The sequence below is a fragment of the Hipposideros armiger genome, unplaced genomic scaffold (assembly GCF_001890085.2).
Source record: "Hipposideros armiger isolate ML-2016 unplaced genomic scaffold, ASM189008v1 scaffold_218, whole genome shotgun sequence".
NCBI classification, from domain to species: Eukaryota; Metazoa; Chordata; class Mammalia; order Chiroptera; family Hipposideridae; genus Hipposideros; species Hipposideros armiger.
This window is the reverse complement of record NW_017731568.1, coordinates 522,475-539,611: the sequence shown is the minus strand read 5'-3', so window position 1 is coordinate 539,611 and position 17,137 is coordinate 522,475. Positions and strand designations below refer to the sequence as shown.

General features: G+C 35.4%; 1 protein-coding gene and 1 long non-coding RNA gene across 5 annotated transcripts in view; one reads left to right on the top strand and one right to left on the bottom strand.

Annotated features, from left to right (window-relative positions):
* Positions 1–17,137, top strand: part of SCFD1 (sec1 family domain containing 1) — a 94,642-nt gene that overhangs the window by 73,633 nt on the left and 3,872 nt on the right. For both annotated transcript variants that reach the window (XM_019654285.1, XM_019654286.1), the window contains 4 exons: positions 6,850–6,903; positions 10,135–10,187; positions 12,397–12,430; positions 13,226–13,291. In XM_019654285.1, coding sequence (XP_019509830.1) covers positions 6,850–6,903; positions 10,135–10,187; positions 12,397–12,430; positions 13,226–13,291 — 207 coding nt within the window. The remainder of the gene's footprint in view (positions 1–6,849; positions 6,904–10,134; positions 10,188–12,396; positions 12,431–13,225; positions 13,292–17,137) is intronic.
* Positions 433–17,029, bottom strand: LOC109389056 (uncharacterized). Of its 3 annotated transcripts, none has more exons than XR_002125339.1 (3): positions 14,425–15,508; positions 12,121–12,252; positions 433–600 (listed from the first exon to the last, which is right to left on the bottom strand). It is a non-coding gene; the product is annotated as an uncharacterized LOC109389056 (long non-coding RNA). The 3 variants fall into 3 exon arrangements; XR_002125338.1 differs by lacking the exon at positions 433–600 and adding an exon at positions 6,912–9,247; XR_002125337.1 differs by lacking the exon at positions 433–600 and adding an exon at positions 16,591–17,029 and having other exon boundaries at positions 10,211–12,252; positions 14,425–14,828.

The following is a 17,137-nucleotide window of genomic DNA, read 5'->3' as shown; positions in this document are numbered from 1 at the left end:
GCCACAATGATTGACATGTAGTATTTTACTTCTTGATGATGAATTCCTTGAGGGAAAGGAATTTTTCCCCCATCTTTGAATTTCCCATAGCACTTTACATTGAAGTAGGCATTTAATTCTTTATTTGAATAAGTGAGTAACATTTTTTTTAATCCATATAATATTAACAAAGAACAGTGAAAAATCCTAATTTGGTTTATTTAATTAAAAGGCTGATGTCTTTTCAAACTTTCCATACATTCCAGATTGCATTATTTTCTAAGTACTTGGGAATACTTTTTTTTTATTGTGAAATACACATTTTTTAAATTTAGCTTCAGCTGTACAACACAGTGCAATAGTTATACTTTTTACCCCTCGAAGTGACAACCCCCCTCCCCCAATCTGCCACCCCACTTCCCCTCCCCCACAATATCATACATATCTATTACAATTCCCTTGACTTTGGGAATACTTTTAGCTTCATTACCCCTCTTAGGAATTATTCTCAGCCCCTCCCATTCTCCCTCTCTCCTGGTAAGGAGCTACTGTTATTATAAGTACTTACTGTATACTGGCTCACAGTACTTTCCTGAGTCAGTTTATCTTCACTCTCTTGGGCTAAAAAAGATGAAAAGGCACAGAAATAGGAAGTTGGGCACATTAGAGACCAACATACTGTATACAGTTAAACTGTTTACAGTTTAACATAACACCTCTTAAAGAAAAAAGTTACTCATGACACTTGCTAAAGAACAGTAAGGCAGACTTTATACAGGGGGACCATCGTCGAAGGTATTGGGACCACTGCAGTTGAGTTTTGCTGTTGGAGAGATAGATTGGGCTTAACTCTAAATACATTTAGAAAAAGTGAGAATTTATGGTCAAGGAGCAGGGTAGGGTCAATGGATGGAAGGTTACTAAAAGTAAACATCAGAGATAAAGGGGGATCCTGGCTAAACCAACCTAAGAAGATTCTTGCTGAAGGCTGGCAGTGTGGTCACACATTGCTGGGGAGATGGTGGAGGGTAAGGAACCTGATCAGATAGCAAGGATGGGAGGTTCTGGCTAAACTTAGCATGATTCTTTCTAAAGTTGGAAAATGCAGAGACAGACACAGAAGTCCAAAAGTCGAGGCCTAGCTGCAAGAGAGCTCAGAAGAGCCTGAGTACAGTTTCATCAAGGAGAGCATCTTTGTCACACCACTCTATTTATTATCAACTCCGGACAGGATGGTTTTGTTACATGAGACAGAAGGGAAACCACTAATTCCTAAGATACTATCTACCTTTTGTTGGATAGACTGGCTGTTGTATAACCACATGTAGTTAAATTTTTTTTTTAAGGAGAATTTCATATTTTTCTTAACATGTCACTTTTAAAAGGAAATCCCAATTAGTAAGAGTCCCTGAACAAAGTATTCCTTACCACAGATAACTCATAGCATTGAGAAATTAGATTTAAATCTTTGGAATGATCATATTTATTTTTTGAACTTAATTACCTTATAGTCACATGATCTGTGTCCCCTAATGATGCCAGTAAGAGGTGTCTAAACTAATCAAATTATTTTATTGTTCTAACACAAAATTTTGTTTGAGTTCTAAAGTGTAAAAATGAATTATCCTTTGTGACCTCAAATCCTTTTGCTTTTTTTTTTTTTTTAATTGGGGAATTGGGGGAGAGGAACAGTGTTGGGGAATTGGAGAAAAGGACCAGCCAAGTTGTTGTTCTTCAGTCTTCGTTGTGGAGGGCACCAGTTGCCATCTGGCTCCCCCTTGGCAGCTCATGGCCTCTAAGCACGAGGTGCTGTGTTACAATCTTAGTTGTGGGCGGGTCTTAGTTGTGGGCGGGCATAGCCACCATCCCATGCGGGAGTTGAACCAGCAGCCTTGTTAAGAGAGCACACGCTTTATCCACAGAGCCATCTGGACGGCAGCTCAGCTCAAGGTGCCGAGTTCAGTCTTAGTTGTGGGCGGGCATAGCCCACCATTGAACAGGCAGTCTTGTTGTTAGGAGCACATGCTCTCACCAGCTGAGCCATCCTGCCACCTGTTGGCAGCTCAGCTCGGGCGCAGTGTCACTGGCCCATGTGGGAATTGAACCAGCCGCCCTGTTGCTCAGAGCTCGTGCTCCTAAGCTAACTCTTAACCAACTGAGCCACTCGACCAGTCCCCCCTTTTGTTTTTCTTAACATCACAAATAACAAACTGCTTTGATATAGGCAGTTTCTCACTTACAAAAGTAAAATTTGAAATGATTGGTTGTTATCTCTATACATTTATGCCACCACAACTAGAAAAGCCATGCCATTTTTTAAAAACTGGATGTTAATAAGACTTCTTAGGTTCAAATTAGAGGAAATATTTATTGATTTGGGGGGGGGGTGTTGTTTTGCATTGTAAAGCAAAAATAAGTCATCCAAGATGATCTTTTGTTGTTTCAAAAAAAGAAAAAAATAACCGAAGGATATACACATGAGTTTTAACTGTTAAGTTTTTTTTCTGGGTGAGTATTCCTCTCTGATTACTTCCATATGATAAATGCCTAGGATTGAATTATGGAATCAAAAGAGTGAACATTTCTAATTGTTTCTAATAAATATTACCAAATATTACCAGAAAAGTTGTACCAATTTGCAGTAATAGTGCTTGCTTCTCTACATCGTCTCAAATTTCAACACATCTGATTGTAATCTTTGTCAATTCAGTACTTAAAAAAGAGTCTCTTGCTCTAGAAATATTTAAACTAATAGAAATCTATTTTAAAAGTAACATTGTCCTAGTGTTCTAAAATTTTGAGGTATTGTGATGGGAGATCTGGGGCAGTTTGGGAAATAAGAGGAAAGAGATGTCAGAGAAGAGACTGCTAGAGATGAATTCTGCTTCACACTTAACAAAATTCTGAGTAATTTATGCATCTTAAATCTCTAAATATTGTTTTGGATTATTTTATCTGAATAAACAGTTGAAGCTATAAATAAAATAGAAAGAATAGGATGTCTTGTCATGTCCAGTTTTCTAGGTCACTTATTAAGAGCTTTTTATGCTTTGTTTCTTGGGCAGCATAAGTTTTATGCATCACAAGTATCAGCTGTCACAAAACCATTTGAACGATATTCACAGATTTTAGGACAATTGTACAAGAATGTGATGATGAATAATGTAGCACAAAGTTGCATAATTTAACAGTCTTCTATTGCACTTTCTTTTGTTTGTTTGCTAAAATAATCCCTCTTTTAAAATGAAATAATAACAAGTAAATTGCAAACAGTGGAATTCAGTAGATTTAAGAAGACTTAAAAGACCTATCATCTAATTGCAATATATGGCCCCTATTAAGATTATAATTTAAACAGGAAAACTGTGAAGAATAAATTGATGCAACAGGAAAATTTTAACACTGACTGGGTATTGAGCTGTATTAAGAAATTATTGTTAAACTATTGCCATAGTTTGTTTTTTAAGAGTTCTTATATCTCGGAGGTAAGTACTGAAATATTTAGAGCTAAAATAATTTGATATTGGGAGCTTGTTTTAAAACAACCTAGGAAACTGGGGAGTAGGTGAGAATATAGATGAAATAAGATTTGCCAGAAGTTGATAATTATTGAAGCTAGGTGATGGAGGATCAAACGTGTTTTATTGGGTTTATATAATCTGTTTTCTTATTAACATGCTATTTTAGAAAAAGTACCACTTTATATATTTTTTTATTTCCTCAACTGTGGATTTTGCTGTGGGTATTGGGATTCATCTGTAGATTCATTTCTGATTTATAATTTTAAAATTTTGGAAATAGATGATCCATCTTATTCCCCCTCCTCCTATCTTCACTTCACTGACAACTTTCCACCCTTCTATCAGTGGTACATCCCCTCAGTTCCAATATATTTCCAGCATCGCACACTTGATCTTATTCTTTACTTGCTAATACAGTCTTAAAGATAAGCATTCTTTTCAAGGAGGCCCATATACGGCTTTATTCTTCCGGGCTCTGATAATCAGGACAGCAGCAACTCCTGTCCCAACCTCACTGTGACTTCATCTGACTACCATCCCAAGGCTGCAAGGGGAGAGTTAGAAATAGTCACCTTAGACCCCACAGCAGTATAGAGCAAGTGGCTAATCCCAGGGGAACTAGAGGGGGAAATAATTTTTAACTCTTTTGGGTATAGGACTGGGATACTTTTCAGAGATTGTTTTTTAATTTCTGTGCATATTTTTTCAATTTTTTTTTTTGCGACAAAATTAACATTGTTAAATTTTTCTAGTGACTAAAATCGCCAAACGTGACTGTGGTCATAAAACCAGTAAGGGTTTTTAGAAATAGATTTCTCATATTTTTTGTTCCAGGAAAAGTTTCTAGTTCATGTATTTGAAATTTGAAGATTTTAGAAATAGTGATCCTTATTTTAGGATATTCATAGATATGAGACTTTGTCTCCCAAATCTATATATTTATAGAGGCTTTCTAATAAAAATTTAGTTACTAACCAAACAACAGTTTCCAAAAACAATAAAAAATATGCTTGGGAATTTTTTAAACAATGGGTTTTTCATTTGATTAAAATTTTATTTACACTTCTTTTATTAAGGTACACAATTTTTTTTGTGTTTCTACAGATAAGTTGTATTTATTGAAGAAAATTGTGTGGTTTTCTTCTGATGTTTTCTCACTGGTGTGTTACCTGCCAGGGTTCAATTTTTTCAATCAATTAAAAGTTTGTTAATCTTGTATATAAATTACTGTTAACGTAAAATTGGCTTTAAAATGATTAACTCAATTCAAGCTGTCATTTCGGCAAAGAACAAAAACTAGGTAGAACATTAGTTGGTGACAGCGAGCTCAGAAGCTGATTTCTGAAGAACTCTCTCTTATACCTTCAAAGATAGTATTTCCTTTATCATTCTCTACACTTGAAGTTTTCCTTAATCTTTTACAGTGTGTGAATACTGTATGGTGGGGCAGTGATAGATGATTCTTGTGGTGTCATCTGGTTGTAAAGACAAGACAAAAACATGAAGAATTGTCTCTGGGCTCTTGAGCTTTTTAACTATTCTGCTAGAAAGAAATTTTTCTTAGGTTCATTAATGACCTGTTCACTGGCAGGTGTGCCTTCAGATACAGCTGAGCTATAAAATACAAAGCAAAATTTAATTGTATCTTTTAGAAAAATCTTATTTTTATACTAAATGAAGATGTATCCTGAGATGTTGATATAAGTATTCAAATTTCCAATTATTTTCACAAATGTAATAAAAGTAATATGACCCTTAAGGCTTTATCATTATAAAATCTTTTCTGAATTTTTCTGCATTGCACAGATCTAATAGTACAATTTAGGGAGCTAAAAGAGTTATATATAAATGGAGAAATGACTATAAAATTAATTTTAGTAAAATCTTATCATTTATAATGTTGCCTTGACCCAGATTTCTTTTTATTATTTCCCCCTGTTATGTTGTAAAGTACTTCATCATCTTCTGTTAGTGTTGCTTGGAACAAAAATATAACTAGTTTTTTATTTTGGATAAAGCACTTTCATAGATTTAAGTCTGTACCATTATTCTTTAGAGAAAGTCATGATTTAGACATATGAAAAACTCAATTTTATTTGAAACAAAGCTTAAAAGGTAAAATTTTGGACACTTTTTTTTTAAATTTTAAATAGAATTCAGGAAGTACATTCAGTCAACTTGAACATTTGGTGCTTGTGTTTATATTAAAAATTTCCTAGCCAACACAAATATCAGAATAATGAAACAGCTTTAATTTTACTTTCCTCAGATCATCTTAAAAGTTTTTACTTGCCAATCTAGACAAAGAAAGAAATGTGTAAAAGCAGCATTTTCCTTTGTGATAGTCCATTTTAATAACAGTAAAATGTCCTATGACCTAAGGAAAGTAAAACTTCTTTTTTAAATAGTAATGTGTTATCTAAGTTATTTAAATAATCAGATTTAATGTCGCCTTTGTTGTATGAAGCCTCTAAGATACAAAACTATTTTTTCCAGAACATCTCGTACAGTTCACAAAGGAAATATCAGTTCAAAGTGGGCAGAATACCATCCCAGTAGGAATGCACTTGGAATAGGTATAATACGAGTAGTCATGTAGTAAAATTTCTGTACTCCATGTGTTATTTTCAAAATAATGATAACCATCAGACTGAAGTGTAACAATAGTATTTCCTCTCCCAAGGTGTGTAAGCATGTCAGAAGGCAGTCTTCTGCCAACACCAGTGTTACACATTTCGTGTTCAGAGTGGAATTTGTTCTGTAAGAAGACAGTGCAGTCTGTCACTGAAAATTTAGAATTTATCCCAGGCAAAATAAAAATGGTCATTAAAGTTTGTATGTATTCATTTCCCACTTTTTAAAGAGCACAAGTATCTTTTTCGCTTAGAAGAATATGCATTAGAAATGAAAGAACTCTTGTTAGGTCATTTAATCTCATACATTTTCACAAACTTTAAGTTACTCTGTTTTTAAAGAAACTTACAATTCTCAGGAAATGGAAGAAAAATGACAATGGGAATCTTAGGTGATCAAAACAAAAACTTGCAATTACTAGTATTAAAAAGCACATATACAACAAAATAAAAAACTGAAACATGTATTTGTACTAAAACCTGGATACACCCACATATTGAAAGGACCTTTTGATTTAGAATTGTATTTTTCTGTGGAAACTTGAGTAGTGAGTACCAAGGGTATTTACCTCTATGACACCATTCACAGAATACTTAATCTTAAAATGTGTTTGAGAGGTAAGCATACTTAACTGTAGAATGACTAGGTTGTTTTGATAATAGAGAACTTAGTTTGTTATTCTGATAATTTAACCAAATACTCATCTCTTCCACAGAATCTACCTGTTACTCGTATTTTAGACAATCTCATGGAGATGAAGTCAAACCCTGTGAGTAGCATGTAACATTGTATAATATTTGTAAATTCTTAAACCTATCGTACTGTATGAAAGGCGATGAAATCGGAGATTGTTGTGGGCGTAATCACAGCAGACTACGAGAAGGAAAGGAGAGAGTCCATGTTCTCAAAGAGCAATTTTTAGCCATTATCACAGATAATGGGAATTGGTTTTCTCAGCTGCTGGAACCACTCTGGCCAGCTCTCATACAAATTAAGTGTAGATTATATTCTATATGTATAATTAAATGTAAAATGTACCCTGAGGAGCAAGTTTCTGTAAATGAATAAGACTAGTAACTAAGCATCAGCTGGTATAAGAGTACCAGACCAATTTAGTTTTCTGAAAATTAAATTAGGAGAGGAGCGCATAATGCAATTTTTAAGTGCATTTGGTCAGGTGACAATTCTTTCAAGTTGAAAATAAGTTGTGAGAGATAAATTGTTGGGTAAATAGACAAATGAGTAAATATTGTTAGCATTTACTTAAGGAATGGGCTTCCAAACTATGTTTGCAATTCAAGAAAGGAGTGTAAAAATTATCACAATCTGTTTCATAAGACAGCCCAGCTTGTTGCTGTGGCAACAGGAGCGTGGGTATCGTCAGGAGTCTGGAATCGAGAAAGCTGCATGATCCTGTTCCCAGCAAAACCCCAGTTTGGGTTGATGTGGATCATTACAGACTTGGCAGCGAGGCTTAAGATCCCAGGTTGAGAAGGAGTGAGAGCAGAATCTTCAGATTGTGTCATTTTTTGTTTGTTGAAACATGATTATAATGAAATTAACAAAAGCAATTTTAAAATCTGCCCATGTGAAAACAAAGATATATGTAATAAAAGATCCCCAAAAGGGGCAGCTACAGTTATGAAAGGAATGAGAAAATTGTCTGCAATAATAAGCTAAAAAGAATTGGATTCTTCTGCCTGGGAATCGATAGAGAGAAAGTGGTTGGTATATACAGTGTAGTAATACAATGTAGTAATAATAGACTTTGGTAATGCATCCTAGACTCGATGGAGGAGGAGCTCGCTTGAAAAGCCTGCAAGAAGTATATATTTATGACTAATTATCTTATAGACTACTACTTCATAATAAGTAGTAAATAGCTGGAAGATATTATCCCAAACAATAATAAAGAATAAAAGTATAAATAAGTGCAAAATTTTAGACAGATGCCATATCTACAGGGGGTTAAGGAAGTTTGGTGTATTTTGTTGCTGTCCCAGTCTTGAAGTTGAGATGATGAAAATGGCAAAAATGCTAATGGCTAACATTTACTGCATACTTAAGGTGCCAGGAACCGTACAAAGCATTTTTTACATACTATTTCATCTAAGCCTTATTAGAATTTTCTAAGAAAAAATACTATTTTATTATTCTCATTGTATAGATGAAAAAAACTGTGGCACAATGAGGTCAGTTAATTTGCCCAAGGACACAGCTAATCAATGTCAGAACTGGGCAGGCCACATTTTTCACCATTGTGCTGTACTGATGAGGGCAAGAACCATGACCTTCATGGAATCACAGAACTTTAGAGTTTACAAGTAATTTTAACAATGGAGTAGAGGAAACCAAGAGATGTTAAGTGACTTTTCCCGTCACACTATTATTAGTAGCAGAATCGGAACCCAAACCCTGCTACTTCTGTATCCCTGCCTACTGCTCATCCCACACACATGCTGTCTCTCGGACACAGGGATTTGCTAAATTGTAGGTCTTACTCCGATGTTTCTCCAAGTTGCATAAGTTCATTTGTCAGTTCTGTTGACATTCACTTTATAACTGAAGGAACATTACTACAGACGATATGTGTTAATCAATGAGAAAAAGTAAATTTTTTCTGCTTTGGAAGCATTTTTGCATCTATCTACTGGATGAAGCAGCTACTTACACTCTCTCTGGTCTCTTTCCTGTTTGCAGATAGATAAATTGATTTAGAGGCATTGACAAAATTAGCAAAGTGTACTAAATTAGACCTGGCTGGTAATCTTGAAATGTATCTTAAAGGCAAAAACGCTGTAAACTAATTCTAGGTGCATTCTTATCATTTACATTTATTAATTAAATGTTCTCCTTTGATTTGTCTTGATTGAACAAATTGAAAGAAAGGGATTAAGGAGGTATCAGATAAATTTTATCTTGCCTGGTAAATCTAGCCCGTAGTGTTCTCCTGGAGTAAAGTGTTAAGGGATTCTGACACTACATTTGGGTTCCATGATTGATTAGCACTGTCCACCACTGAGCACAGGACTAGATAGATAGTGGCAACTTGTGGAGTTCGTCATCAGTCAGGTTTGGGGCGGGCCATCCACACTCCAGAAAAGAATGAGTTTCTGTGATGGATGGAAGGGAAGCAGAGATTAGGAAGTGATTACATCATAAGCAGGAAAGCAGTACTTTCGAACTCCTTTAATATGAATGAGCTAGTTTCCAATTTAGAATAGAGGTCCAAAACCCCCTCTCTACCACTTCTGAAATCTAAAAAGTTCTGAAAACTAAAAGATTTGTTATAACTTATTTGGTGGCAAAACCTAACCTTAACTCAAGTTGAGGCTCTTTATAGTTTTTATTTATCCTACCTTATTTAATATTCAGGCACAGAAATATTAATGTGTTAGCTGATGGGGTGCTGCCCACTGGGAGTGTACATTACATACGGTTTATGCATGATATCTAAATTTTTTTTTAATTCACAATTCCAAACTACATCTAACTGCAAACATTTCAAATAGATTGTGAACCTGTATTAGGTATTCTGTATTTTCAATAAAATCGTGGACATATAAAGATATAATAAAATTCTAAAACCAAAAATACTTAAGTACATTAGCTTATAAAATATATATTTTCAAGACGCAGTGTAGCATAGTGGTGAAGAGGTGGGGCATTAAAACCACACTATTGGGGCTCAAATCCTGGAATTAACATACTTACTAGTCATGTGACCTTAGGAAAGTTATATAACCTCTCTATACCCCAGATTGCCCATCTGAAAAATAGGGATAATAATAATACCGTAACTACTTCATAGATGTTATGGGGATTAAGTAGTTTCATCTAACGCACTTAGAATAATGCTTAACACATAAGTGCTCAGTAAATGATGGTGGTAAAACATTCTACCAAATTAATTGGTCATTAAAATAAATTACTCAAAGCCAAACTGTAATTTTCTAAAGAGAAACTCCATAATCATGGTAAAATTCTATTTGTTTAATAGGAAACTGATGACTATAGATATTTTGATCCCAAAATGCTGCGGGGCAATGACAGGTAAGCAACTCTTGTGTAATTTGTTGTAAACTTCTCCACCCCTGCCAAGAATAAATAACTTAATAGATTTTTATTACAAATAAATAACTGCTTATTACTAAAAAAATTAACTATATAGAAAACTGGTAAGTAAACTCTATGTATAATCTCATTACCCAGAGATAATCACTGGTAATTATACTTAACATTTTGGCATTTTTTCTTCCAAGTATATACACACAAAAAAACTTTAAATGGTATTTGTTTTGTTTTTAATGAAATGATGGCAGTATTAGAAACTATCTGTGGGAGATGAGAATTTGGATTATGTGTGTTTTAAAATAAATATTCTTATTGGACCAACTGAAAAGATGGGACCTTTATGTTAGATACCAGTTATTTTGTTGTTTTTCTTTTTTACTTAAGTGATCCATATAATTAAAGCTGCTGTGGATCGCTATAAATACTTCTTTATGGCAATGAAACATTCTACAAATAATTTATATTTTATGATAAAAATGGTGTGGTAAGGTATTTGTTTATTATGGATATTATTTTTGAAGATTTAATTAATGATGGTTTGAAAAATAGCCTACAAGATACAGAGAAAGAATAGGCAGAAATTTGAGGAAAAACCCTTCTTGAAATGATTGGTTGGGTAAAGCTGGTTTCTTGCCTCTACCTTACATTTGGGACCTTTTGAACTTTGTCTTTGCTTAACCCAGGCTTTCACATTTTTGTAGGTAGTCAGGATCGATACTCTAATCACTAGGTAGTCGATTATTAGATTGTTTCGATAACTTAAAAGGTTATTACTGGAAATACTACCAAAGTTGCGGAAGAAGGTGCTCATAGCAGCTGCAGCTGGCAAAAGGGAATTTGATAAAGAATAAATTATAGAAAGAATGAGGAGTAACAACTCCAGTGGGTGTGGGGCTTCTTTTGGGGATGATAAAAATGTTCTGGAATTAGACACTGGCGATGGTTTTACAACTCTGTAAATATACTAAAAACCACTGGGTGTATGTACTTTTTAAAACAGTGGGTTTTACAACTCTTTTCCTATCTTGTTATTCTGCAGCTTACATTTTCTTCCTTCCTTCCTTACCATTTGCATATGGCTAACAAATAGATATATGTTTCTAAGAAGAAACTTACTGAGGAACTCTTTTAATCCTACTTGTAGTTTATGTATGATAATGATGTATGATAACGAGGAAGAATATTAGCATTGATAATACAGAGGAGCTCAGAGTTTCATTTTTAATAGATTCATCCTTCTGAGCTATCTCATTACAAGTAGATCTTGGTTATTAATAACTGTGCTATTTAAGTCTCACCTGTCTTCATTTCCATGTCTACTCTTAGAGGAACTTAAAGCAATCTAGAAGAAAGTTAAATACTGATGATGTATTTCTAGCAGGTGGGTTTCTGGTCCCTTCTGTGGAATATTCAGACAGGCCATAGAAAGGAGGGAAAGATAATAGAACTATGGAATCAGCCTCTGAATAATTAAGGGAGGTTATAGTAGCTTTCTTCTCTTGGGTGAGATTTTTAAAAATTGCTTCTGAGGGAAAACTAAGTTGTCTTTGTACAACCTATTTTAGCACTCAAAACAAATATATATCTATCTCACAAAAGCTTTGAGAAATGTCTTTACTAAAAGACCTTGGACACCAAGGAAGTATTTTTTTAATATATAAATTATAAATATATAAATAAATATGTCATATATGTAATATTAATATATAATGACATAGTACATAAAGAAATACGCTAAAGCAAAATCTAGGTCCTTCCTGCCATCCCCCCCTTTCCTAAATTGTTGTTATCCTTCTCATTTATGTGTTTACATAGTTTTTCACAAATGTAAATACGCACAAATTATTATGTTGAGTATCATAAAAACTTTTACATAATTTACCACTAAAATATATATACTTTATCAACTCACCTTATACCCTCATTTCCACTTCTTATGGGCTGCTGCTCAGTCTTTCCTTCTCCCTCTCAATCCGACATACACCTCTTCTATCTTCATCCTCTGCATCCCAACTCATTACCTGGCTACACAAAACTGAAGGACCTACCCTCGAAGAGTGAAGGAAGGAGAATGTTAAATACATATTCCAGAGAGAGAGAGAGTGTGTGTGTGTCTGTGTTCCGTGCCTATTTTATCCATCAGAAAAGCCTTGGGTGAAAGTTTCATTATGGTTTTTCTTTGTTATAGCTCAGTTCCAAGGAACAAAAATCCATTCCAAGAGGTAAGTTCCATATAAAAATTTTCTGCCTCTGAAAACAAAAGATGAAAAGGTAAACAAGCAGTCAAGAATTTCTTTGTCCTAAACATGGCTTTTTTATGATAACTGTATGGCGACCTTGATAAATCCAATTCTGTGCACTCGATTGTTTAAAAAAAAATTCTTAGCAACTGTATTTTTCTAATTTATAAAGCTGCTTATATTGATAATCATTTAAGCTCAAAATAACTGACCCAAAATTAAGTAATTCATAGGAAAAAAAGTAAGATTGCAGCAAAAGTTTTATATGTATGGAACTCCTAAAATTGGATTCCAAACTTTTGTGAAAATATGATGACTGTTTTTACTTGAAATACAAAGAAGTTTCTCAATAAAAATACAGTAAAGAACATACATTGGAAATTATAAAATGTTAAGCTTTCAGTCTTCTGTTTTTTCTACCTACAATAAATATCTCAGATTCAAAAATGCCATTTAGAGAAAGCCATTTGGATTATTTAAAATTTCTTATGTGAATAATGAGGTTTATTTTCCTCTAAATTGTTGCTGAAAAATCTCTACCTCACTTACCACTCAATAGACAATAGAAATTTATATATTTATAGACTTTTTAGAAACAAATTTCTTTATAATTGAAATAGCATCAGGCACGTAGGATGTGACCATTTGCTAGCTAGTATTTTTTACACCTAAGTTGTGGAATATGCGCCAACCTAAAAACCATGATGCTTGAAAGTTAAAATACTGTTTTAACTATTTATTTTAACATACTTATTTTGTTCCTGTTTGCATTTTTAGGCAATTGTTTTTGTGGTGGGAGGAGGTAACTACATTGAATATCAAAACCTTGTTGACTACATAAAGGTACATTTGGCCCTTTTATTCTTTTATCATTTGACTTTTCACAGTTGTTCTGTCTTTAGAATACCAGCATTCTCTGGGGGCTCTCCTGCTTCTTACATAATCCCTTTTCCAGAGGTAGTTTAAAAATCCTGCTTATAGGGGGAAATGTCCATATGATCATTGTTTTTTTATTTCTATCACATTCATTTCTGGCCTGAAATTGTACTTGATCTGAAAAATAATGTATCATATTAAGGTTATGTACTTTGCAGCTATCTGTCTTAATTTGACTTGAGAGACCTCAAGTAAGCCTCTCTGCCAAAAGAGTCTCCCTTGGTCAATGATTTACCAAACACATTTACTTGAACAATAATCACTTTTCTCCCATTCTGTTGGCTTAAGTCAGCAACATACTTCTAACAAATTTAGAGTGTCTGCTTTTTCAGCAAACAAGAGCTTTAGAAGTAGCAAGTTAGCAGCGAGTACTATTCAAAGCTGACAGACGTGGAGAGTGATAGACAGCTAAGCAGAAGGATGTGAAGGAAAGGATGTAACCTGAAGAGCAAAAATGCCATTTAAAATGGTGGGCCAACAGAATTAGTGACTCTTAGAAAGACATTTTGTAATCTTCATGTATTCACTTAACATGAAATAATGATCATTCCTTATGTCCTGTGTCATGTAAGGCTTTAATAAAGGTAGAGATTTGGGTACAGCAAGAGAAAAACAAACACAGGCAGATGCCACAGAGCTTCAACCTCCCAGGCACAACTCCCGGGATCCTGTCTTTATGGCACAGGACTAGCTTCATCTTCAGAATGTAAACCACCAAGATCTGTGTAAGATACCTCACACCGGGGAGCATCCGTCTTGCACAAGGAGGGGTCTTTCATAGCCCTCTCTGGTCATATAGCCAGAATCAGGCTGCATGGCCAGGTGCAAACTGTCAGTCTGTCCAATTTCTATAAACAGTGCTGACAAGCTAGTGCCAGTTTCACCTGGTCTGTCTGTGACCCATGCACAGGACTGTATTAAGCACTCATTGGTCTGTTTCATTCAGGTTTCACCAAGGTCCAACAACATGACTACTTCCAAGCATTCCCGGAATAAACACAGGGTTGCCACAGACCAGCTGAAATTAATCCCATACTTACATATTCCACACACCCCATCCTTGGTTCAGCTTTCTTAGTTACACTTGTCTGCATTCTCCTTTCTGCATTTCTTTTTTACATTTATAGAACAGAAAAATAAGGATAAATGTCAGAATACTAATCATTTGTACAGTGTAGTGACGTCAGTGCAGGTATAACTTTAAAGAAACAGTGCAGCTTACCAAACATTCCAGTGCAAACTGTGACTAGTCAGGCACACAGCAGCTATTGTAATGTCCCTGCATCCGGCCATCTTTCTGAACAGACCCCACGTAGATCAATAGTTACACGGTGGTCCCTGTTGTGGAACAGATTCTTTTGTATGCATTTGAGTGGCAACAGTATCCTAATTTTGCCTCTCAAAAGGGATCCTTTAGAATATATAAAACCTGCAAAATGAGAACCTATAAAAGAAGGAGAAACATTAAAATTATTCTAAGTGTTTATCCCTTAGATGTTATTAGCAACATCAAGACATATCACATGAATCACTGCAGAGTAAATCGACCTTCAGCTTCAAATCGAGGCGACCTCCAAAGGAGGTGATTTCTGCAGGCCTTAAGGGCATCTCTGTAAATATAGCTAAGAGGAGTATTCTCTTGCTCTCAGCCTCTTACAAGGTACCAAGATAATGTTAGCGTTCCCTTTTTGTATTATTCACTTATTGGCTCCTTTCTGAGAGTCAAGACTTCTTTTCATTTGTCATTCATTTTTACCCAGAACTTGGCCCCTGGTTTAAAGACCATCAGATTCAGCAAGATGACTGATTTCTAGAGCTGGTGGCACTAGGAGGCTGGCCAGGGCTTTCCCCTTCGTCCATTCCCAGTCATGTGAAGGAAGGTTGGATAAATGTGAGCGCACAGGACTGTCTTGTCCACTGGTTAGAAAGAATGCAGAAACCACTCATCTCACTTAAGTGAAAAGGAGGAACAGCCCCTTCCATGATTCCTCTGGCAGATTTAGAGGTGTGGTCATTGTGTCATGTTTGCAATAGCTCCTTTCCTCAGAACTTGTAAAGACACACAGATGGCCAACAGGTACATGAAAAGATGCTCAAAATCACTAATAACCAGGGAAATGCAAATCAAAACCACAGTGAGATATCACCTCCCACCTGTCAGAATGGCGATTATCAAAATGACAAGAAATAACAAGTGTTGGTGAGGATATGGAGAAAGGGGAACCCTTGTGTGCTGTTGGTGAGACTGCAAATTGGTGCAGCTGCTATGGAAAACGGTGGAGGTGTCTCAAAAAATTAAAAATAAAGCCACCATATAACCCAGTAGTTCCACGTCTGTGTATTTATCCAAAGAAAACTAATATACTATCTTGAAAAGATATATGCATCCCTGTGTTCACTGCAGCATTTACAGTAGCCAAAATATGGAAGCAACCTAAACAACCTAATTGCCCATCAGTGGGTGAATAGATAAAGACATTTGGCCAGCCCTGAATGACATGGACCAACTAGTGATCCATCTGGTCCTGTGCTAGTGTCCAAGGTAGGCTGGGGGCAACTTGCACCAGCTTGTCAGCATTGTTGAACAAGAAATGTGGAGACTAATGGTTTGCACCTGGTTTCCGTCACATTGTCCTCTTGCTACTATTAAGCCTGGTCCTGATTTTGTCCATGTGATCATAGAGGTTTAAAAGGATCCTCCTTGGAGCTCCCCTGCCACCAAGGTGTCTCCACTGCATCTTGGTCGTTCACGGTTGAAAATGAAATGTGTCCTGAGCTACAGAGATGGCATACCAGGGAGCATGCCTAGAAGTTGTGGAGCCCTCGAATGTTCCCTGTGTTTTCTTTATCCTTACATGCTGTGACCCCTACTGTTGTTAGTGCCTATGTGAGTATATCCTGTGTAGCCTCAAGCATCCCAGTTATATGACCCTGCATAACTGCCGCACGTGCCATCTCGTTTGGAGAAAAACGGAGTGAGATGCGACTGGTTTATTTGCTCTCAGAAATGGCGAGCTCTAGGACATTTATTCAGCTTATGTACATCACAGAGAAATGTCCTTCTCTTGTATTACAAAACTATAATTCTTTTGTTCCTTGATGAATTACCATAATTGCCTTGTGATGGAATAATCTTTTTACATTACAAAAGAAATCTTACAAATTTACCTTCAAGTTCACAATACATTTCAGCATTAAGGACTTACCAAAATTCTCCAGTAGAAAAGTTTTGACTGCTGTAACTGGGCTCCAACATTCTGTCAAAATTAGGGATGAAATTCATAGAGTTACAAAATGGAAGGGGTTATATTAACATGAAAATACCGTATTGCACAAATTAAACTAAAATGACAATCCATGCTACTGGCACCATATCTTGCTTTCTACGTAACAGAACTCTAAGAATGTTTTCTTCATGGAATTCCAGGTCCTCCATTGCAAGAATGTTCGCCTAAGATTTTATAGATAATTGTTGCTCCAATGAAATGTGGCACTCATAGGAGTCCTTATGTTTTCAGTATAAAAGACACCAGCAGCGTACCATAATACGTATGTTTTTAAATATTATGCTACTTCACTTCATTCCATGCAGTTTCAGGATACACATGTGTACACTAAAATCCAACAACCCCCCCCGACCCACCCACCCAAAAAATACCCTTTAAGAATAACAAAAAGTCTTATTAGCTTTAATCCCTCTTCTTGGGAATATTGAAAATATTACTTGTTACTTACTTATATCTGAGTTCTGGC